Consider the following 23263-nt stretch of genomic DNA (forward strand, 5'->3'; position numbering starts at 1 on the left):
CCCCCTAACCTGCCGCTCTGTATTGTAATCTAAACCCTGTCACCCGCTCCCCTCTTCCACGATATCCTGTTAGAGCTCCACAGGGCACAGGAGCAGAGTAATACTGGAGGGATATAAGAACTGCCCCCGATGTGCTATAGCGCGTTTTTACGTGCTACAAGCAGAGGGGGACACTTTTTTTTTTTTTTTAAATGAGCGGGTCCTGCAGGACGCGCTGTCTCTAACTGTCCAGTGCGTCTTCCGTTCTTCAGTGCCTCTCTCGCCATCAAATCGCCGCCGGCAGCTTCTCCCTGTCCAGTCGCGCTGCCCGCAGCTTCTCCCTGTCCAGTCGCGCTGCCCGCAGCTTCTCCCTGTCCAGTCGCGCTGCCCGCAGCTTCTCCCTGTCCAGTCGCGCTGCCCGCAGCTTCTCCCTGTCCAGTCGCGCTGCCCGCAGCTTCTCCCTGTCCAGTCGCGCTGCCCGCAGCTTCTCCCTGTCCAGTCGCGCTGCCCGCAGCTTCTCCCTGTCCAGTCGCGCTGCCCGCAGCTTCTCCCTGTCCAGTCGCGCTGCCCGCAGCTTCTCCCTGTCCAGTCGCGCCGCCCGCAGCTTCTCCCTGTCCAGTCGCGCTGCCCCAGTCGTGCCGCCCGCAGCTTCTCCCCGTCCAGTCGCGCTGCCCGCAGCTTCTCTCCGTCCAGTCGCGCTGCCCGCAGCTTCTCTCCGTCCAGTCGCGCTGCCCGCAGCTTCTCTCCGTCCAGTCGCGCTGCCCGCAGCTTCTCTCCGTCCAGTCGCGCTGCCCGCAGCTTCTCCCCGTCCAGTCGCGCTGCCCGCAGCTTCTCCCCGTCCAATCGCGCTGCCCGCAGCTTCTCCCCATTCAAGTGCGGCTGAGACGTGACATCCCTCCTCCCTGTCCGCCAGCGTGCTCGCCGTGCTGCTCCAAACTACAGTAAGAAGCAGCTGCGAGCAGGCGCCGGGGCGGGCTGTGTTATGACACACAGTATCTGCTCACTAGCCAGCGCAGCGCAATCATTGAAAAAGGCTGTGTCTCTGGCTGCATACGGCTGCACTCCCTGGGGGATACAGAGGGAGCGTATGTGTGTGGGAGGGGGGGAGAGTGTCGGCAGCTAATGATGCAAATATGGGGGATGGGGCAGTGCCCATCATACACTCTGGCCATACCTCCTCAGTGTCCATTATAAACACACCAAATACTCCCATAGTGGCCAACATACACCCCCCACACATACCCACACAGTGGGGTCGATTCAATTCGGCAACTTATGAATAGCGCCGGGAATTAGCTCCCGACGCTATTCAATTCAGCTCCAGTTAAGTCGGCGATGTCCCGTTCTCGCCGACTAAACAGGTTGAATTGTCGGGAGAACGGGCATTCTCCGACTTAACTCCCCGGCGCGAGGCTGATTCCCGACAGAATCAGCCTCGCGCCGGCCGCGAGGCAGCACTTTTGTCGGGTTTCTTCTCTCATCCCCCGGGGATGAGAGAAGAGTTCCCGACAATTCAGGTCATTAGCAGCTGAATTGAATAGCGTCGGGAGCTAATTCCCGGCGCTATTCATAAGTTGCCGAACTGAATCGACCCCAGTGACCATCACATGCACACCCACAGTGCCCATTATATACTGCTGGACCTGGTGCAATGTGTATAATGTGCTCTACCTGGTGCAATGTGTATAATGTGCTCTGCCTGGCTCAGTGTATATAGGCGGTTCTACCTGGTGTAATGTGCATAAGCGGCGCTACTCTGTGGTGTAATGTGAATTGGTACTATTATTTGGCCAAGCCCCTTCCCCACAAAGCCAGACCCCTAAAATTTTATTTGCGCCTTCGGCACGCACTGTCCATGCTTTGCAATATGGGAGGGGGACCACCAATTCACTTTCTGCCAAATGGCACCAAAATGTCTAGGTACAGCTCTGGAGCAGTGTTCTGTATGCTACACAGCACACCCCCTGTCTGCGGGCGTTACTGTAGTACTGTTGTTGATCCCCCTGTATACGGATGTTACTGTAGTACTATTTTCTCTGACGTCCTAGTGGATGCTGGGAACTCCGTAAGGACCATGGGGAATAGACGGGCTCCACAGGAGATTGGGCACTCTAAAAGAAAGATTAGGTACTATCTGGTGTGCACTGGCTCCTCCCTCTATGCCCCTCCTCCAGACCTCAGTTAGAATCTGTGCCCAGCCAGAGCTGGAAACACCTAGTGGGCTCTCCTGAGCTTACTAGTAAAAGAAAGTATTTGTTAGGTTTTTTATTTTCAGTGAGATCTGCTGGCAACAGACTCACTGCTACGTGGGACTGAGGGGAGAGAAGCAAACCTACCTGCTTGCAGCTAGCTTGTGCTTCTTAGGCTACTGGACACCATTAGCTCCAGAGGGTTCGAACACAGGGCCTGACATCGATCGTCCGTTCCCGGAGCCGCGCCGCCGTCCCCCTTGCAGAGCCAGAAGACAGAGGAAGGAGATGAAATCGGCCCTGGGCAGCAATTATAATACCTTTTGGCACAAATTATACACATAATACAGTCTGGCACTGTATATGTGTGCAAACCCCCGCCATTAAGTCACACAAAACGCGGGACAGAAGCCCGCCGCTGAGGGGGCGGGGCCTTCTTCCTCAGCACACCAGCGCCATTTTCCCTTCACAGCTCCGCTGGAAGCAGCTCCCCAGGCTCTCCCCTGCAGTATCTGGATACAAGAAGGGTAAAAAAGAGAGGGGGGGCACTTAAATTTAAGCGCAAATAAGATAAGTAAGCAGCTATTGGGAAAAATCACTTATTATAGTGTACATCCCTGTGTTATATAGCGCTGTAGTATGTGCTGGCATACTCTCTCTCTGTCTCCCCAAAGGACTTTGTGAGGTCCTGTCCTCAGTCAGAGCATTCCCTGTGTGTGTGCGGTGTGTCGGTACGGCTGTGTCGACATGTTTGATGAGGAGGGTTACGTGGAGGCGGAGCAGGGGCAGATTAGTGTGGTGTCGCCCCCGACGGGGCCGACACCTGATTGGATGGATATGTGGAAGGTCTTAACCGACAGTGTCAACTCCTTACAGAAAAGGTTCGATGACGCAGCAGCCTTGGGACAGCCGTGGTCTCAGCCCGCGCCTGCCCAGGCGACTCAGAGGCCGTCAGGGGCTCATAAACGCCCTCTGGCGCAGATGGTAGACACAGATGTCGACACGGAGTCTGACTCCAGTGTAGATGAGGATGAAACAAATGTACAGTCTACAAAGGCCATCCGATGCATGATTACTGCAATGAAAGATGTATTGCACATTTCTGACGTTAACCCGGTTACCACCAAGAGGGGTATTATGTTTGGGGAGAAAAAGCAGCCAGTGACTTTTCCCCCATCTGATGAATTAAATGATTTGTGTGAAGAAGCGTGGAGTTCCCCTGATAAGAAACTAGTGATTTCTAAGAGGTTACTGATGGCGTACCCTTTCCCGCCAACGGATAGGTTACGTTGGGAAACATCCCCTAGGGTGGACAAGGCGCTCACACGCTTATCTAAAAGGGTGGCACTGCCGTCTCAGGATACGGCCGCCCTAAAGGATCCTGAGGATAGAAAGCAGGAAGCTATCCTGAAGTCTGTGTATACACACTCAGGTACTATACTGAGACCTGCTATTGCTTCAGCCTGGATGTGTAGTGCTGCAGTAGCATGGACTGATACCCTGTCGGACATCATTGATTCCCTCGACAGGGATACTATTTTGCTAACCATGGAACATATAAAAGACGTCGTCTTATATATGCGGGATGCCCAGAGGGACATTTGCCTGCTGGCATCTAGAATTAATGCAATGTCCGTTTCTGCCATGAGAGTATTATGGACTCGGCAGTGGACAGGTGATGCTGATTCTAAAAAACACAATGAAGGTTTTGTCTTATAAGGGTGAGGAATTGTTTGGGGACGGTCTCTCGGACCTCGTATCCTCAGCAACAGCTGGGAAGTCGACTTTATGTACCTCAGGTTCCCTCACAGCCTAAGAAAGCACTGTATTATCAAATGCAGTCCTTTCGGCCTCAGAAAGGCAAGCGGGTCAGAGGCAGGGGTAGAGGAAAGAAGCTGCACCAGGCAGCCAGTTCCCAGGAACAAAAATCCTCCCCTGCTTCCACTAAGTCCACCGCATGACGTTGGGGCTCCACTGGCGGAGCCAGGTGCGGTGGGGGCGCGTCTCCGAAACTTCAGCAACCAGTGGGTTCGCTCACAAGTGGATCTCTGGGCTGTACAAATTGTATCTCAGGGATACAAGCTGGAGTTCGAGGCGACTCCCCCTCGCTGTTACCTCAAATCAGCCTTGCCAGCTGCTCCCAGGGAAAGGGAGGTAGTGCTGGCGGCAATTCACAAGCTGTACCTCCAGCAGGTGATAATCAAGGTCCCCCTCCTTCAACAGGGAAGGGGTTACTATTCCACAATGTTTGTGGTACCGAAACCGGACGGTTCAGTGAGACCCATTCTAAATTTAAAATCCTTGAACACTTATATAAAGAAGTTCAAGTTCAAAATGGAATCTCTCAGGGCGGTTATTGCAAGCCTGGAAGAGGGGGATTTTATGGTGTCGCTGGACATCAAGGATGCTTACTTGCATGTCCCCATTTACCCACCTCACCAGGAGTACCTCAGGTTTGTGGTACAGAACTGTCATTACCAATTCCAGACGTTGCCGTTTGGTCTCTCCATGGCTCCGAGAATATTTACCAAGGTAATGGCCGAAATGATGATACTCCTTCGAAGAAAGGGAGTTATAATTATCCCGTACTTGGACGATCTCCTCATAAAGGCGAGGTCCAAAGAGCAGTTGTTGGTCAGCGTAGCACTATCTCAGGAAGTGTTGCAACAGCACGGCTGGATTCTGAATATCCCAAAGTCGCAGCTGATTCCTACAACGCGTCTGCTTTTCCTGTGAATGATTCTGGACACAGAACAGAAGAAGGTGTTTCTCCCGGAGGAGAAGGCCCAGGAATTGTCATCTCTGGTCAGGGACCTCCTGAAACCAAAACAGGTGTCGGTGCATCACTGCACGCGAGTCCTGGGAAAGATAGTGGCTTCTTACGAAGCAATTCCCTTCGGCAGGTTCCATGCAAGGATCTTTCAGTGGGATCTGTTGGACAAATGGTCCGGATCGCATCTTCAGATGCATCGGTTGATCACCCTGTCCCCAAGGGCCAGGGTGTCTCTGCTGTGGTGGCTGCAGAGTGCTCATCTTCTCGAGGGACGCAGGTTCGGCATACAGGACTGGGTCCTGGTGACCACGGATGCAAGCCTCCGAGGATGGGGGGCAGTCACTCAGGGAAGAAACTTCCAAGGACAGTGGTCAAGTCTGGAGACTTCTCTACACATAAATATACTGGAACTAAGGGCCATCTACAACGCCCTGATTCAAGCAGAGCCCCTGCTTCAAAACCAATCAGTACTGATTCAGTCAGACAACATCACGGCGGTCGCCCATATAAACCGCCAGGGTCGGCACAAGAAGCAGGATGGCAATGGCAGAAGCCACAAGGATTCTTCGATGGGCGGAGAATCACGTGTTAAGCAGTGTTCATTCCGGGAGTGGACAACTGGGAAGCAGACTTCCTCAGCAGGCATGACCTCCACCCGGGAGAGTGGGGACTTCATCAAGAAGTCTTCACACAGATTGTAAATCGTTGGGAACTGCCACAGGTGGACATGATGGCATCCCGCCTCATCAAAAAGCTAAAAAAATATTGCGCCAGGTCACTGGACCCTCAGGCGATAGCTGTGGACGAACTAGTGACACCGTGGGTGTACCAGTCGGTTTATGTGTTCCCTCCTCTTCCTCTCATACCCAAGGTACTGAGGATAGTAAGAAAGAGAGGAGTAAGAACTATACTCATCGTTCCGGATTGGCCAAGAAGGACTTGTTACCCAGAACTACAAGAAATGATCTCAGAGGACCCATGGCCTCTGCCTCTCAGACAGGACCTGTTATAGCAGGGGCCCTGTCTGTTCCAAGACTTACCGCGGCTGCGTTTGACGGCATGGCGGTTGAACGCCGGATCCTAACGGAAAAGGGCATTCCGGATGAAGTGATTCCTACGCTGATAAAAGCTAGGAAGGATGTGACAGCAACGCATTTTCACCGCATATGGCGGAAATATGTTGCTTGGTGTGAGGCCAGGAAGGCCCCAACAGAGGAATTCCAGCTGGGTCGATTTCTGCACTTCCTACAGTCAGGGGTGACTATGGGCCTAAAATTGGGGTCCATAAAGGTCCAGATTTCGGCCCTATCTATTTTCTTTCAAAAAGAACTGGCTTCACTGCCTGAAGTTGAGACGTTTGTTAAGGGAGTGCTGCATATTCAGCCCCCTTTTGTGCCTCCAGTGGCACCTTGGGATCTTAACGTTGTGTTGGATTTCCTGAAATCACACTGGTTTGAGCCACTTAAGACCGTGGAGCTAAAGTATCTCACATGGAAGGTGGTCATGCTGTTGGCCTTCGCTTCAGCTAGGCGTGTGTCAGAATTGGCGGCTTTGTCATGTAAAAGCACATATCTGATCTTTCATATGGACAGGGTAGAGTTGAGGACTCGTCCCCAATTTCTCCCTAAAGTGGTATCAGCGTTTCATTTGAACCAACCTATTGTGGTGCCTGCGGCTACTCGGGACTTGGAGGACTCCAGGTTACTTGATGTAGTCAGGGCTTTGAAAATCTATGTAGCCAGGACGGCTGGAGTCAGGAAAACTGACTGGCTGTTTATCCTGCATGTACCCAACAAGCTGGGTGCTCCTGCTTCAAAGCAGACTATTGCTCGCTGGATCTGTAACACGATTCAGCAAGCTCATTCTGCGGCAGGGTTACCGCATCCTAAATCAGTAAAAGCCCATTCCACAAGGAAGGTGGGCTCATCTTGGGCGGCTGCCCGAGGGGTCTCGGCATTACAGCTTTGCCGAGCAGCTACTTGGTCGGGTTCAAACACATTTGCTAAGTTCTACAAGTTTGATACCCTGGCTGAGGAGGACCTTGCCTTTGCTCATTCGGTGCTGCAGAGTCATCCGCACTCTCCCGCCCGTTTGGGAGCTTTGGTATAATCCCCATGGTCCTTACGGAGTTCCCAGCATCCACTAGGACGTCAGAGAAAATAAGAATTTACTCACCGGTAATTCTATTTCTCGTAGTCCGTGATGGATGCTGGGAGCCCGTCCCAAGTGCGGACTCTCTGCAATACATGTATATAGTTATTGCTTAACTAAAGGGTTATTGTTATGAGCCATCTGTTACTGAGGCTCAGTTGTTGTTCATACTGTTAACTGGGTATAGTTATCACAAGTTGTACAGTGTGATTGGTGTGGCTGGTATGAGTCTTACCCTGGATTCCAAATCCTTTCCTAGTAATGTCAGCTCTTCCGGGCACAGTTTCCTTAACTGAGGTCTGGAGGAGGGGCATAGAGGGAGGAGCCAGTGCACACCAGATAGTACCTAATCTTTCTTTTAGAGTGCCCAGTCTCCTGCGGAGCCCGTCTATTCCCCATGGTCCTTACGGAGTTCCCAGCATCCACTACGGACTACGAGAAATAGAATTACCGGTGAGTAAATTCTTATTGTTGCTGTGCATGTATTCGGGTGTTACTGTAGTACTGTTGTTGCTCCGCCTGTATACGGGTGTTACTGTAGTACTGTTGTTGCTCTGCCTGTATACGGGTGTTACTGTAGTACTGTTGTTGCTCCGCCTGTATACGGGTGTTACTGTAGTACTGTTGTTGCTCCGCCTGTATGCGGGTGTTACTGTAGTACTGTTGTTGCTCTGCCTGTATACGGGTGTTACTGTAGTACTGTTGTTGCTCCGCCTGTCTGCGGGCGTTACTGTAGTACTGTTGTTGCTCCGCCTGTCTGCGGGCGTTACTGTAGTACTGTTGTTGCTCCGCCGGTTTGCGGGCGTTACTGTAGTACTGTTGCTCCGCCGGAATGCAGGCGTTAGTGTAGTATTGTTGTTGCTCCGCCGGTATGCGGGCGTTACTGTAGTATTGTTGTTGCTCCGCCGGTATCTGGCATTACTGTAGTATAACTGTTGCTCCGCCAGTATGCTGGCGTTACTGTAGTATTACTGTTGCTCCGCTTGTATACAGGTGTTACTGTAGTATTACTGTTGCTCCGCCTGAATATGGGTGTTGCTGTAGTATTACTGTTGCTCTGCCTGTATACGGGTGTTACTGTAGTACTGTTGTTGCTCCGCCTGTATGCGGGTGTGACTGTAGTACTGTTGTTGCTCCGCCTGTATGCGGGTGTGACTGTAGTACTGTTGCTCCGCCTGTATACAGGTGTGACTGTAGTACTGTTGTTGCTCCGCCTGTATGCGGGTGTGACTGTAGTACTGTTGTTGCTCCGCCTGTATACGGGTGTTACTGTAGTACTGTTGTTGCTCCGCCTGTATACAGGTGTTACTGTAGTACTATTGTTGCTCCGCCTGTATGCGGGTGTGACTGTAGTACTGTTGTTGCTCCGCCTGTATACAGGTGTTACTGTAGTACTATTGTTGCTCCGCCTGTATACAGGTGTGACTGTAGTACTGTTGTTGCTCCGCCTGTATGCGGGTGTGACTGTAGTACTGTTGTTGCTCCGCCTGTATGCGGGTGTGACTGTAGTACTGTTGTTGCTCCGCCTGTATGCGGGTAGTACTGTTGTTGCTCCGCCGCGGTTGCCTGGCCAGCCATTGAATGTCAGTACTCTGCTTCTCTCCACAGCTCAGAGCGAGTCGCTGCCAGACTGGGAGAAGAAGGTGACAGGGTATTTCCAGGAGAAGCTACGAGATAATCACAGCAGCTGGGTGAGTCTCATGTATCCAGCAGTGTAAGGGGCTGTGGTGTCGGGGGGTCACGTGGCGGAGAGGCCAGGAGACGGTGCGTGCCTCTGGGCAGGTCGGGACTCCGGCACTGAGTCCGCGGTAGTCAGAATAGCGGCGCTGGGGTGTGTTAGTGAGCACTGCCGGGAGTCCCCACTCACTGGGGCCAGAGAGAGTCGGAGAGCAGGAGTAGACAGCAGAGACAGGAGGTGATTGTGAGTGCGGTCAGCGGAGGAGCAGAGGCCCTGAGGTCCCAGTGGGAAATGTGTCACTATGGCGGTGATCTGGATAAGGGGAGGCGGGGGCCGGGGCGGTGATCGGGGTAAGGGGAGGCCGGGGCGATGATCGGGGTAAGGGGAGGCGGGGATCGGGGTAAGGGGAGGCGGGGGCCGGGGCGGTGATAGGGGTAAGGGGAGGCGGGGGCTGTGGCAGGTGATCGGGGTGAGGGGAGGCGGGGGCTGTGGCAGGTGATCTGGGTGAGGGGAGGCGGGGGCTGTGGCAGGTGATCTGGGTGAGGGGAGGCGGGGGCCGGGGCGGCGATCGGGGTAAGGGGAGGCGGGGGCCGGGGCGGTGATCGGGGTAAGGGGAGGCGGGGATCGGGGTAAGGGGAGGCGGGGGCCGGGGCGGTGATAGGGGTAAGGGGAGGCGGGGGCTGTGGCAGGTGATCGGGGTGAGGGGAGGCGGGGGCTGTGGCAGGTGATCTGGGTGAGGGGAGGCGGGGGCTGTGGCAGGTGATCTGGGTGAGGGGAGGCGGGGGCCGGGGCGGCGATCGGGGTAAGGGGAGGCGGGGGCCGGGGCGGTGATCGGGGTAAGGGGAGGCGGGGGCTGTGGCAGGTGATCTGGGTGAGGGGAGGTGGGGGCTGTGGCAGGTGATCTGGGTGAGGGGAGGCGGGGGCCGGGGCGGCGATCGGGGTAAGGGGAGGTGGGGGCCGGGGCGGTAATCGGGGTAAGGGGAGGCGGGGGCTGTGGCAGGTGATCTGGGTGAGGGGAGGCGGGGGCTGTGGCAGGTGATCTGGGTGAGGGGAGGCGGGGGCTGTGGCAGGTGATCTGGGTGAGGGGAGGAGGCGGAGGCTGTGGCGGTGATCTGGGTGAGGGGTGGCGGGTGATCTGGGTGAGAAGAGGCGGGGGCTGTGGCAGGTGAGCTGGGTGAGGGGGGGAGGCGGGGGCTGTGGCAGGTGATCTGGGTGAGGGGGGGAGGCGGGGGCTGTGGCAGGTGATCTGGGTGAGGGGTGGCGGTGGCGGGTGATCTGGGTGAGGGGAGGCGGTGATCTGGGTGAGGGGGGGAGGCGGTGGCAGGTGATGCGGGGAGAGGCGGGGGCTGTGGCAGGGGATCTGGGTGAGGGGTGGCGGTGGCGGGTGATCTGGGTGAGGGGAGGCGGGGGCGGTGATCTGGGTGAGGGGGGGAGGCGGTGGCAGGTGATCTGGGGAGGCGGGGAGAGGTGGGGAGGCGGGGGCTGTGGCAAGGGATCTGGGTGAGGGGAGGCGGGGGCTGTGGCAGGGGATCTGGGTGAGGGGAGGCGGGGGCTGTGGCAGGGGATCTGGGTGAGGGGAGGTGGGGGCTGTGGCGGGTGATCTGGGTGAGGGGAGGCGGGGGCTGTGGCGGGTGTTCTGGGGGAGGCGGGGGCTGTGGCGGGTGAGGGGGGGAGGCGGGGGCTGTGGCGGGTGATGGGGGGAGGCGGGGGCTGTGGCGGGTGATCTGGGTGAGGGGGGGAGGCGGGGGCTGTGGGTGAGGGGGGAAGGCGGTTGCTGTGGCGGTGCTCTGGGTAAGGGGAGGCGGGGGCTGTGACGGTGATCTGGGTGAGGGGAGGCGGTGATCGGAGTGAGGGGAGGCGGGGGCTGTAGCAGGTGATCGGAGTGAGGGGAGGCGGGGGCTTTTGCGGGTGTTCTGGGGGAGGCGGGCGGCGGTGGCTGGGGCTGTGATCGGAGTGAGGGGAGGCGGGGCTGTGGCAGGTGATCTGGGTGAGGGGAGGCGGGGGCTGTGGCAGGGGATCTGGGGGAGGCGGGGGCTGTGGCAGGTGTTCTGGGTGAGGGGAGGCGGGGGCTGTGGCGGGTGAGGGGGGGAGGCGGGGGCTGTGGCAGGTGTTCTGGGTGAGGGGTGGAGGCGGGGCTGTGGCGGGTGTTCTGGGTGAGGGGGGGAGGCGGGGGCTGTGGCAGGTGTTCTGGGGGAGGCGGGGGCTGTGGCAGGTGTTCTGGGTGAGGGGGGGAGGCGGGGGCTGTGGCAGGTGTGCTGGGTGAGGGGAGGCGGGGGCTGTGGCGGGTGAGGGGTGGAGGCGGGGGCTGTGGCAGGTGTTCTGGGTGAGGGGGGGAGGCGGGGCTGTGGCGGGTGTTCTGGGTGAGGGGGGGAGGCGGGGGCTGTGGCAGGTGTTCTGGGTGAGGGGGGAGGCGGGGGCTGTGGCAGGTGTTCTGGGTGAGGGGAGGCGGGGGAGGGGTGGAGGCGGGGGCTGTAGCAGGTGTTCTGGGTGAGGGGGGAGGCGGGGCTGTGGCAGGTGTTCTGGGTGAGGGGAGGCGGGGGCTGTGGCAGGTGTTCTGGGTGAGGGGAGGCGGGGGCTGTGGCAGGTGTTCTGGGTGAGGGGGGAGGCGGGGGCTGTCGCGGGTTATCTGGGTGAGGAGTGGAGGCGGGGGATGTGAGGGGTGGAGGTGGGGGCTGTGGCAGGTGTTCTAGGTGAGGGGGGAGGCGGGGGCTGTGGCAGGTGTTCGGGGTGAGGGGGGAGGCGAGGGCTGTGGCAGGTGTTCTGGGTGAGGGGAGGCGGGGGCTGTGGCAGGTGTTCTGGGTGAGGGGGGAGGCGGGGGCTGTCGCGGGTTATCTGGGTGAGGGGTGGAGGTGGGGGCTGTGAGGGGTGGAGGTGGGGGCTGTGAGGGGTGGAGGTGGGGGCTGTGGCAGGTGTTCTAGGTGAGGGGGGAGGCGGGGGCTGTGGCAGGTGTTCTGGGTGAGGGGGGAGAGGCGGGGGCTGTGGCAGGTGTACTGGGTGAAGGGGGGAGGCGGGGGCTGTGGCAGGTGTTCTGGGTGAGGGGGGGAGGCGGGGGCTGTGGCAGGTGTTCTGGGTGAGGGGAGGCGGGGGCTGTGGCAGGTGTACTGGGTGAAGGGGGGAGGCGGGGGCTGTGGCGGGTGACTAGGGAAGTGCTATATTTCTGCCATAAGGAACCTCGGCAGACTCTGCAATGTTGTCTTCCAGGTCCCCAGCCTGAACGATGTTCCCCTGCATTACCTGAAGCCCGGCAGCTTGGTGAGGTTCCGCTGCATGGTGCAGGACATGTTTGATCCAGAATTTTACATGGGAGTGTATGAAACGATTGAGCTCGGGACCAATTGCAGGGTACGTCGCGCCATCTACCTGTCACACTGTGCCCTGGGGCAGCCCTGTATATCTCACCCCTGTCACACTTGTGCCCCGGGGCAGCCCTGTATATATCACCCCTGTCACCCTGTGCCCCCGGGGCAGCCCTGTATATCTCACCCCTGTCACACTTGTGCCCCGGGGCAGCCCTGTATATATCACCCCTGTCACCCTGTGCCCCCGGGGCAGCCCTGTATATCTCACCCCTGTCACACTTGTGCCCCGGGGCAGCCCTGTATATCTCACCCCTGTCACCCTGTGCCCCGGGGCAGCCCTGTATATGTCACCCTTGTCACCCTGTGCCCCCGGGGCAGCCCTGTATATGTCACCCTTGTCACCCTGTGCCCCCGGGGCAACCCTGTATATGTCACCCTGTGCCCCCGGGGCAACCCTGTATATGTCACCCTGTGCCCCCGGGGCAACCCTATATATGTCACCCCTGTCACCCTGTGCCTCGGGGCAGCCCTGTATATATAACCTGTATCCTCACCTGTCGTCTCCTGTCTTGCAGACGCTGCACGTTGGGAAGTACAGGGACGTGGCAGAGTGCTCGGTGAGTCTCCCAGCTACTTGATATACAGCGGAGGATGTGTCTCATGCCCCTATCCTGACACCACGTGCTATATACAGGCCGCTTCCATTCCCTTTCCTTCCTACTGCTTCTTACCGTAATCACAGGTTTCAGCGCAGCATAAGGCATTCCCAGGACTGAGTTATATAGTGGGAGGAGCAGGGTCCCCAGCAGCACAGAGTATATCAGGAGATGAGTGATGTGTCAGTGAGGACAGGGCTGCATGTGACAGGGGCAGTGACATGATGTGAGGAGGGGAATGGAGACAGCAGGAAGCCACAGGCTGAGAGTTATATAGTGGGAGGAGCAGGGACCCCAGCAGCACAGAGTATATCAGGAGATGAGTGATGTGTCAGTGAGGACAGGGCTGCATGTGACAGGGGCAGTGACATGATGTGAGGAGGGGAATGGAGGCAGCAGGAAGCCACAGACTGAGAGTTATATAGTGGGGGGAGCAGGGTCCCCAGCAGCACAGAGTATATCAGGAGATGAGTGATGTGTCAGTGAGGACAGGGCGGCATGTGACAGGAGCAGTACATGATGTGAGGAGGAGAATGGAGGCAGCAGGAAGTCACAGACTGAGAGTTATATAGTGGGAGGAGCAGGGTGCCCAGCAGCACAGAGTATATCAGGGGATGAGTGATGTGTTAGTGAGGACAGGGCTGCATGTGACAGGGGCAGTGACATGATGTGAGGAGGGGAATGGAGGCAGCAGGAAGCCACAGACTGAGTTATATAGTGGGAGGAGCAGGGTCCCCAGCAGCACAGAGTATATCAGGAAATGAGTGATGTGTCAGTGAGGACAGGGCTGCATGTGACAGGAGCAGTGACATGATGTAAGGAGGGGAATGGAGGCAGCAGGAAGCCACAGACTGCTGGTTATATAGTGGGAGGAGCAGGGTCCCCAGCAGCACAGAGTATATCAGGAGATGAGTGATGTGTCAGTGAGGACAGGGCTGCATGTGACAGGGGCAGTGACATGATGTGAGGAGGGGAATGGAGGCAGCAGGAAGCCACAGACTGAGAGTTATATAGTGGGAGGAGCAGGGTCCCCAGCAGTACAGAGTATATATATATACTATATATGTATGGTTATATAGTGGGAGAGTAGGGATCTCTGCTGGGAGGGGGATGCAGAGTAGGGCTCTGTGCTGGGAGCGGGATGCAGAGTAGGGATCTGTGCTGGGAGGGGAATAATGCAGAGTAGGGATCTGTGCTGGGAGGGTAATAATGCAGAGTAGGGATCTGTGCTGGGAGGGGGGGGATGCAGAGTAGGGATCTGTGCTGGGAGGGGGATGCAGGGTAGGGATCTGCTGGGAGGGGGATGCAGGGTAGGGATCTGTGCACGGGGGGGAATAATGCAGAGTAGGGATCTGTGCTGGGAGGGGAATAATGCAGAGTAGGGATCTGTGCTGGGAGGGGAATAATGCAGAGTAGGGATCTGTGCTGGGAGGGGGATGCAGAGTAGGGATCTGTGCTGGGAGGGGGATGCAGAGTAGGGATCTGTGCTGGGAGGGGGATGCAGGGTAGGGATCTGTGCTGGGAGGGGGATGCAGAGTAGGGTTCTGTGCTGGGAGGGGAATAATGCAGAGTAGGGATCTGTGCTGGGAGGGGAATAATGCAGAGTAGGGATCTGTGCTGGGAGGGGGATGCAGAGTAGGGATCTGTGCTGGGAGGGGGATGCAGAGTAGGGCTCTGTGCTGGGAGGGGAATAATGCAGAGTAGGGCTCTGTGCTGGGAGGGGAATAATGCAGAGTAGGGATCTGTGCTGGGAGGGGAATAATGCAGAGTAGGGATCTGTGCTGGGAGGGGGATGCAGAGTAGGGATCTGTGCTGGGAGGGGGATGCAGAGTAGGGATCTGTGCTGGGAGGGGGATGCAGAGTAGGGATCTGTGCTGGGAGGGGAATAATGCAGAGTAGGGATCTGTGCTGGGAGGGGAATAATGCAGAGTAGGGATCTGTGCCGGGAGGGGAATAATGCAGAGTAGGGATCTGTGCCGGGAGGGGGTGCAGAGTAGGGATCTGTGCCGGGAGGGGGTGCAGAGTAGGGATCTGTGCTGGGAGGGGGATGCAGAGTAGGGATCTGTGCTGGGAGGGGGATGCAGAGTAGGGATCTGTGCTGGGAGGGGGATGCAGAGTAGGGATCTGTGCTGGGAGGGGGATGCAGAGTAGGGATCTGTGCTGGGAGGGGGATGCAGAGTAGGGATCTGTGCTGGGAGGGGGATGCAGAGTAGGGATCTGTGCTGGGAGGGGGATGCAGAGTAGGGATCTGTGCTGGGAGGGGAATAATGCAGAGTAGGGATCTGTGCTGGGAGGGGAATAATGCAGAGTAGGGATCTGTGCTGGGAGGGGTATGCAGAGTAGGGATCTGCTGGGAGGGGAATGCAGAGTAGGGATCTGTGCTGGGAGGGGGATGCAGAGTAGGGATCTGTGCTGGGAGGGGGATGCAGGGTAGGGATCTGTGCTGGGAGGGGGATGCAGGGTAGGGATCTGTGCTGGGAGGGGGATACAGTAGGGCTCTGTGCTGGGAGGGGAATAATGCAGAGTAGGGTTCTGTGCTGGGAGGGGAATAATGCAGAGTAGGGATCTGTGCTGGGAGGGGGATGCAGAGTAGGGATCTGTGCTGGGAGGGGAATAATGCAGAGTAGGGATCTGTGCTGGGAAGGGGATGCAGAGTAGGGATCTGTGCTGGGAGGGGAATGATGCAGAGTAGGGATCTGTGCTGGGAGGGGAATAATGCAGAGTAGGGATCTGTGCCGGGAGGGGAATAATGCAGAGTAGGGATCTGTGCCGGGAGGGGGTGCAGAGTAGGGATCTGTGCTGGGAGGGGGATGCAGACTAGGGATCTGTGCTGGGAGGGGGATGCAGAGTAGGGATCTGTGCTGGGAGGGGGATGCAGAGTAGGGATCTGTGCTGGGAGGGGAATAATGCAGAGTAGGGATCTGTGCTGGGAGGGGGATGCAGAGTAGGGATCTGTGCTGGGAGGGGGATGAAGAGTAGGGATCTGTGCTGGGAGGGGGATGCAGAGTAGGGATCTGTGCTGGGAGGGGGATGCAGAGTAGGGCTCTGTGCTGGGAGGGGGATGCAGAGTAGGGATCTGCTGGGAGGGGAATGCAGAGTAGGGATCTGCTGGGAGGGGAATGCAGAGTAGGGATCTGTGCTGGGAGGGGAATGCAGAGTAGGGATCTGTGCTGGGAGGGGAATGCAGAGTAGGGATCTGTGCCGGGAGGGGGATGCAGAGTAGGGATCTGTGCCGGGAGGGGGATGCAGAGTAGGGATCTGTGCCGGGAGGGGGATGCAGAGTAGGGATCTGTGCCGGGAGGGGGATGCAGAGTAGGGATCTGTGCCGGGAGGGGGATGCAGAGTAGGGATCTGTGCCGGGAGGGGGATGCAGAGTAGGGCTCTGTGCTGGGAGGGGAATGCAGAGTAGGGATCTGTGCTGGGAGGGGGATGCAGAGTAGGGATCTGTGCTGGGAGGGGGATGCAGGGTAGGGATCTGTGCTGGGAGGGGGATGCAGGGTAGGGATCTGTGCTGGGAGGGGGATACAGTAGGGCTCTGTGCTGGGAGGGGAATAATGCAGAGTAGGGTTCTGTGCTGGGAGGGGAATAATGCAGAGTAGGGATCTGTGCTGGGAGGGGGATGCAGAGTAGGGATCTGTGCTGGGAGGGGAATAATGCAGAGTAGGGATCTGTGCTGGGAGGGGGATGCAGAGTAGGGATCTGTGCTGGGAGGGGGATGCAGAGTAGGGATCTGTGCTGGGAAGGGGATGCAGAGTAGGGATCTGTGCTGGGAGGGGAATGATGCAGAGTAGGGATCTGTGCTGGGAGGGGAATAATGCAGAGTAGGGATCTGTGCCGGGGTGGGAATAATGCAGAGTAGGGATCTGTGCCGGGAGGGGGTGCAGAGTAGGGATCTGTGCTGGGATGGGGATGCAGAGTAGGGATCTGTGCTGGGAGGGGGATGCAGAGTAGGGATCTGTGCTGGGAGGGGGATGCAGAGTAGGGATCTGTGCTGGGAGGGGTATGCAGAGTAGGGATCTGTGCTGGGAGGGGAATAATGCAGAGTAGGGATCTGTGCTGGGAGGGGGATGCAGAGTAGGGATCTGTGCTGGGAGGGGGATGAAGAGTAGGGATCTGTGCTGGGAGGGGGATGCAGAGTAGGGATCTGTGCTGGGAGGGGGATGCAGAGTAGGGCTCTGTGCTGGGAGGGGGATGCAGAGTAGGGATCTGTGCCGGGAGGGGGATGCAGAGTAGGGATCTGTGCCGGGAGGGGGATGCAGAGTAGGGATCTGTGCCGGGAGGGGGATGCAGAGTAGGGATCTGTGCCGGGAGGGGGATGCAGAGTAGGGATCTGTGCCGGGAGGGGGATGCAGAGTAGGGATCTGTGCCGGGAGGGGGATGCTGAGTAGGGATCTGTGCTGGGAGGGGGATGCAGAGTAGGGATCTGTGCCGGGAGGGGGATGCAGGGTAGGGATCTGTGCCGGGAGGGAAATAATGCAGAGTAGGGATCTGTGCTGGGAGGGGAATAATGCAGAGTAGGGATCTGTGCTGGGAGGGGGATGCAGAGTAGGGATCTGTGCTGGGAGGGGGATACAGAGTAGGGATTTGTGCTGGGAGGGGGATACAGAGTAGGGATCTGTGCTGGGAGGGGGATACAGAGTAGGGATCTGTGCTGGGAGGGGAATAATGCAGAGTAGGGATCTGTGCTGGGAGGGGGATGCAGAGTAGGGCTCTGTGCTGGGAGGGGAATAATGCAGAGTAGGGATCTGTGCCGGGAGGGGGATGCAGAGTAGGGATCTGTGCTGGGAGGGGAATAATGCAGAGTAGGGATCTGTGCTGGGAGGGGGATGCAGAGTAGGGATCTGTGCTGGGAGGGGGATACAGAGTAGGGATCTGTGCTGGGAGGGGAATAATGCAGAGTAGGGATCTGTGCTGGGAGGGGGATGCAGAGTAGGGATCTGTGCCGGGAGGGGGATGCAGAGTAGGGATCTGTGCTGGGAGGGGAATAATGCAGAGTAGGGATCTGTGCTGGGAGGGGGATACAGAGTAGGGATCTGTGCTGGGAGGGGAATAATGCAGAGTAGGGATCTGTGCTGGGAGGGGGATGCAGAGTAGGGATCTGTGCTGGGAGGGGAATAATGCAGAGTAGGGATCTGTGCTGGGAGGGGGATGCAGGGTAGGGATCTGTGCTGGGAGGGGAATAATGCAGAGTAGGGATCTGTGCTGGGAGGGGAATAATGCAGAGTAGGGATCTGTGCTGGGAGGGGAATAATGCAGAGTAGGGCTCTGTGCTTGGAGGGGTATACAGAGTAGGGATCTGTGCTGGGAGGGGGATACAGAGTAGGGATCTGTGCTGGGAGGGGAATAATGCAGAGTAGGGATTTGTGCTGGGAGGGGGATACAGAGTAGGGATCTGTGCTGGGAGGGGAATAATGCAGAGTAGGGATCTGTGCTGGGAGGGGGATGCAGAGTAGGGATCTGTGCTGGGAGGGGGATACAGAGTAGGGATCTGTGCTGGGAGGGGGATACAGAGTAGGGATCTGTGCTGGGAGGGGAATAATGCAGAGTAGGGCTCTGTGCTTGGAGGGGGATACAGAGTAGGGATCTGTGCTGGGAGGGGTATACAGAGTAGGGATCTGTGCTGGGAGGGGAATAATGCAGAGTAGGTATCTGTGCTGGGAGGGGAATAATGCAGAGTAGGGATCTGTGCTGGGAGGGGGATGCAGGGTAGGGATCTGTGCTGGGAGGGGAATAATGCAGAGTAGGGATCTGTGCTGGGAGGGGAATAATGCAGAGTAGGGATCTGTGCCGGGAGGGGAATAATGCAGAGTAGGGATCTGTGCCGGGATGGGGATGCAGAGTAGGGATCTGTGCTGGGAGGGGAATAATGCAGAGTAGGGCTCTGTGCTGGGAGGGGGATACAGAGTAGGGATCTGTGCTGGGAGGGGAATAATGCAGAGTAGGGATCTGTGCTGGGAGGGGGATGCAGAGTAGGGATCTGTGCTGGGTGTGCAGGAGATACCTCGGTACCCGTCTTCCTCTGCTGTAAGTACATAGCGTACTCTGTGATGTAGGATTATGGGCACCGGTGATAATTTGGCGGATGTTGTATCTTGTTTCTGTTGCAGCCGCAGCAGGAGGTGGATGTAAATTCCAGTAGGACGGTGACTTCTGAGCGGCAGACGTTCTACTGTGTCCCCGTGCCGGGAGAGTCTCCCTGGGTGAAGGAAATATCCTTTTGGTGAAATGTCTCGGGAGAGACCTGCGCCAGCGCATACGCTACCTGCCAGCGACTGTGCGGCATTGCGCTGTGAGGCTTCATGAATTCCTCCTTAATAATGTCACATGTACAGCAGCGGGAGCCAGGCCAGAGCGTGCGCCTCCACCTCCTACATCCCCAACCGGCAGAAACGCAGCTACGAGGAAGATGACGACGTCTCCGGCCTTCACTCGGAACAAACCGCAGGTAGCGCGGCGAGGTTATTAACGTCTTCCTGTGTAATAACGACTACATCGCCCCCTGCAGGTCCGTGCCGGGCACTTCTCCCAGCCACCTTATTACATACTATTATACTAGCTGATGGACCTGGCGTTGGCCGGGCTTCAATCTTCAAGTTAAGTTATTAATGAGTTGGAAGTAACGGTCAACATTTTGTCCAGTATCGTTTTTTTTTTGGGTGTCGTCAGTAACCCTGATCCCCAACTTCCCTTTCTGTTCAGTTTTGTAATCACTTTTCCATGGCGAGATGGGTGTAAACTTTCTCTTCTGTTACCCCCTTAAACTCGGCCAGGATCCATCTGGTCCACCTTGCTTTGGTTTAATCCCAATCGGTGCAGTGGTATCGGAATGCATCAGCAGACAGACAGATGAACCAGTAAGTGTAATATATATTAGTGACTGTGGTGCAGGTTGTGCCACCCGTTTGGAGAACCGCCTGTGCAGACACCCTCCCTGTATGGTAATACTGCTCAGAGTAACAGGTGAGGGGAGCACACTCCCAGCTCTGTCTATACAGACACTGCATCCGCGGTAATGTCAGTATGCAGCGTTAGGGCAGTACTGTGGCAGTCAGATGTATGGTATTGTGCCGCGGTAGGGTACACAGGGACTTTCTGCTGGAATAATACTTGGCACTTCATGGTGAGTGACGGGGAGTAGGATTGTCGTAGTCTCGTCTGGCTGCACTGAACCCCACTTCCTGCATCTTCTGCCACATGGGGGGATTGGTCCGCGGTCTCCCGGCTTTTAGCTCAGCAGCAGTGGGGTCCGGAATCGGGCTTCTCTTCCCGCTGCGATCTGGATTATTAGGGTAAGGTCCGTAACGTAGCTGAGCTTAGATCCCCCTTCAGTCTCTGATACTTGGACTTGCAGCACAGCTGGTAGGGTTCTGTTGAGAGATTACAGCTAAGCTTCCCAGAACCCAGGAGCTGTCTGAAGCCTTCTCCAAGGTGGGGAGCAGGGTGGTATTCACCGCTTTTTTCTCCCTGTGACAGAGCTAAGCTTTTCTTGCATAAATATCTCCAGGCAGCAGAACCGGGGGCTCTGCTCCTCCAGAGTAAGGGGAAACATTAGTGCAGGTCCTTCAGTGCCTATTAGAGGCAGATCACGCTGCTGTAATGTCCATCATCTCAGGGTGATTATAGGAGAAGGAATAGAGTGATCGTTATGGTCCCCGGAGGACTGTGACACGTGTACGGTATAGATGAGGTATCTCTGGTGTCTTCCTTTGGCCTCAGGTGGTGACCGGGAGATGCAGGTGACATAGAGGGGCAGTTAGGGTTCCCAGAGGCCTGTGTATGGTGTAGATGACGTATGTCTGGTGTCTTCCTGTGGCCTCAGGAGATGACCGGGAGATACAGGTGACATAAAGGGGTAGTTAGGGTTCCCGGAGGCCTGTGGCATGTTATAGATGACGTATGTCTGGTGTCTTCCTGTGGCCTCAGGAGATGACTGGGAGATACAGGTGGCATAGAGGGGTAGGTAGGGTTCCTGGAAGCCTGTAGCATGTTATAGATGACGTATCTCTGGTGTCTTCCTGTAGCCTCAGGTGATGGCCGGGAGATACAGGTGGCATAGAGGGGTAGTTGGGGTTCCCGGAGGCCTGTGTCACGTGTACAGTATAGATGACGTATCTCTGGTGTCTTCCTGTAGCCTCAGGTGATGACCGGGAGATGCAGGTGACATAGAGGGGTAGTTAGGGTTCCCGGAGGCCTGTGACACGTGTACGGTATAGATGATGTATCTCTGGTGTCTTCCTGTAGCCTCAGGTGATGGCCGGGAGATACAGGTGGCATAGAGGGGTAGTTGGGGTTCCCGGAGGCCTGTGTCACGTGTACAGTATAGATGACGTATCGCTGGTGTCTTCCTGTGGCCTCAGGTGATGACTGGGAGATACAGGTGGTATAGAGGGGTAGTTAGGGTTCCCGGAGGCCTGTAACACGTGTACGGTATAGATGATGTATCTCTGGTGTCTTCCTGTGGCCTCAGGTGATGACCGGGAGATGCAGGTGACATAGAGGGGTAGTTAGGGTTCCCGGAGGCCTGTGACACGTGTACGGTATAGATGATGTATCTCTGGTGTCTTCCTGTGGCCTCAGGTGATGACCGGGAGATACATGTGGCATAGAGGGGTAGGTAGGGTTCCTGGAAGCCTGTAGCATGTTATAGATGACGTATCTCTGGTGTCTTCCTGTAGCCTCAGGTGATGGCCGGGAGATACAGGTGACATAGAGGGGTAGTTAGGGTTCCCGGAGGCCTGTGACACGTGTACGGTATAGATGAGGTATCTCTGGTGTCTTCCTGTGGCCTCAGGAGATGACCGGGAGATACAGGTGACATAGAGGGTTAGTTAGGGTTCCCGAAGGCCTGTGACACGTGTACGGTATAGATGACGTATCTCTGGTGTCTTCCTGTAGCCTCAGGTGATGGCCGGGAGATACAGGTGGCATAGAGGGGTAGTTGGGGTTCCCGGAGGCCTGTGTCACGTGTACAGTATAGATGACGTATCGCTGGTGTCTTCCTGTGGCCTCAGGTGATGACTGGGAGATAGAGGTGGTATAGAGGGGTAGTTAGGGTTCCCGGAGGCCTGTAACACGTGTACGGTATAGATGATGTATCTCTGGTGTCTTCCTGTGGCCTCAGGTGATGACCGGGAGATACAGGTGGCATAGAGGGGTAGTTAGGGTTCCCGGAGGCCTGTGTCACGTGTACGGTATAGATGATGTATCTCTGGTGTCTTCCTGTGGCCTCAGGTGATGACCGGGAGATGCAGGTGACATAGAGGGGCAGTTAGGGTTCCCGGAGGCCTGTGTCACGTGTACGGTATAGATGAGGTATCTCTGGTGTCTTCCTTTGGCCTCAGGTGGTGACCGGGAGATGCAGGTGACATAGAGGGGCAGTTAGGGTTCCCAGAGGCCTGTGTACGGTGTAGATGACGTATTTCTGGTGTCTTCCTGTTGCCTCAGGAGATGACCGGGAGATACAGGTGACATAAAGGGGTAGTTAGGGTTCCCGGATGACTGTGACATATCTCTGGTGTCTTCCTGTGGCCTCAGGAGATGACCGGGAGATACAGGTGGCATAGAGGGGTAGTTAGGGTTCCCGGAGGCCTGTGGCATGTTATAGATGACGTATCGCTGGTGTCTTCCTGTGGCCTCAGGAGATGACCGGGAGATACAGGTGGCATAGAGGGGTAGTTAGGGTTCCCGGAGGCCTGTGACACGTGTACGGTATAGATGACGTATCGCTGGTGTCTTCCTGTGGCCACAGGTGATGACCGGGAGATACAGGTGGCATAGAGGGGTAGTTAGGGTTCCCGGAGGCCTGTAACACGTGTACGGTATAGATGATGTATCTCTGGTGTCTTCCTGTGGCCTCAGGTGATGGCCGGGAGATACAGGTGGCATAGAGGGGTAGTTAGGGTTCCCGGAGGCCTGTGGCATGTTATAGATGACGTATGTCTGGTGTCTTCCTGTGGCCTCAGGAGATGACCGGGAGATACAGGTGACATAGAGGGGTAGTTAGGGTTCCCGGAGGCCTGTGACACGTGTACGGTATAGATGATGTCTCTCTGGTGTCTTCCTGTGGCCTCAGGTGATGACCGGGAGATACAGGTGACATAGAGGGGTAGTTAGGGTACCCGGAGGCCTGTGACACGTGTACGGTATAGATGATGTATCTCTGGTGTCTTCCTGTGGCCTCAGGTGGTGACCGGGAGAAGTGCAGTCTTCCTAAGCGACTGGAGACAGAGGAGCAGATGAATCGTCAGGAGACCACCACAAACACCCCCCTGTCTCTGGACCTCAACTTCCCTCTGCCTGGGGAGAAGGGACCGGCCTGCCTTGTGAAGGTATCTACCAAAGGGTTAATGCTGAGCTCTGTTCCTGACACTAGGTGGCAGTGTCTCCTATGGAATCGTGTCTGTGTAATATTGATCACAGCGTATGGTCTGTAGCCCATAGGGCGGCTCAGTGGGTAAAACGATTTTATATTGTAAGAGGGATAAATATCCGGGACCCCTTGAGAACAGTCAGAGCTATGTAATGACAGATGTGATAAT

At 56.6% G+C, this 23263-nt stretch overlaps 1 protein-coding gene across 1 annotated transcript in view; it reads left to right on the top strand.

Moving 5' to 3' along the window:
• The window catches only part of MCMBP (minichromosome maintenance complex binding protein), an 87738-nt gene that overhangs the window by 25078 nt on the left and 39397 nt on the right, over window positions 1-23263 (top strand). Inside the window, exons 2-7 of the mRNA XM_063963347.1 lie at window positions 8633-8783; window positions 11972-12112; window positions 12645-12686; window positions 18833-18934; window positions 19056-19170; window positions 22908-23053. Coding sequence (XP_063819417.1) covers window positions 8633-8783; window positions 11972-12112; window positions 12645-12686; window positions 18833-18934; window positions 19056-19170; window positions 22908-23053 — 697 coding nt within the window. The remainder of the gene's footprint in view (window positions 1-8632; window positions 8784-11971; window positions 12113-12644; window positions 12687-18832; window positions 18935-19055; window positions 19171-22907; window positions 23054-23263) is intronic.

This window comes from Pseudophryne corroboree, chromosome 3 (genome assembly GCF_028390025.1).
Source record: "Pseudophryne corroboree isolate aPseCor3 chromosome 3, aPseCor3.hap2, whole genome shotgun sequence".
Classification (NCBI taxonomy): domain Eukaryota; kingdom Metazoa; phylum Chordata; class Amphibia; order Anura; family Myobatrachidae; genus Pseudophryne; species Pseudophryne corroboree.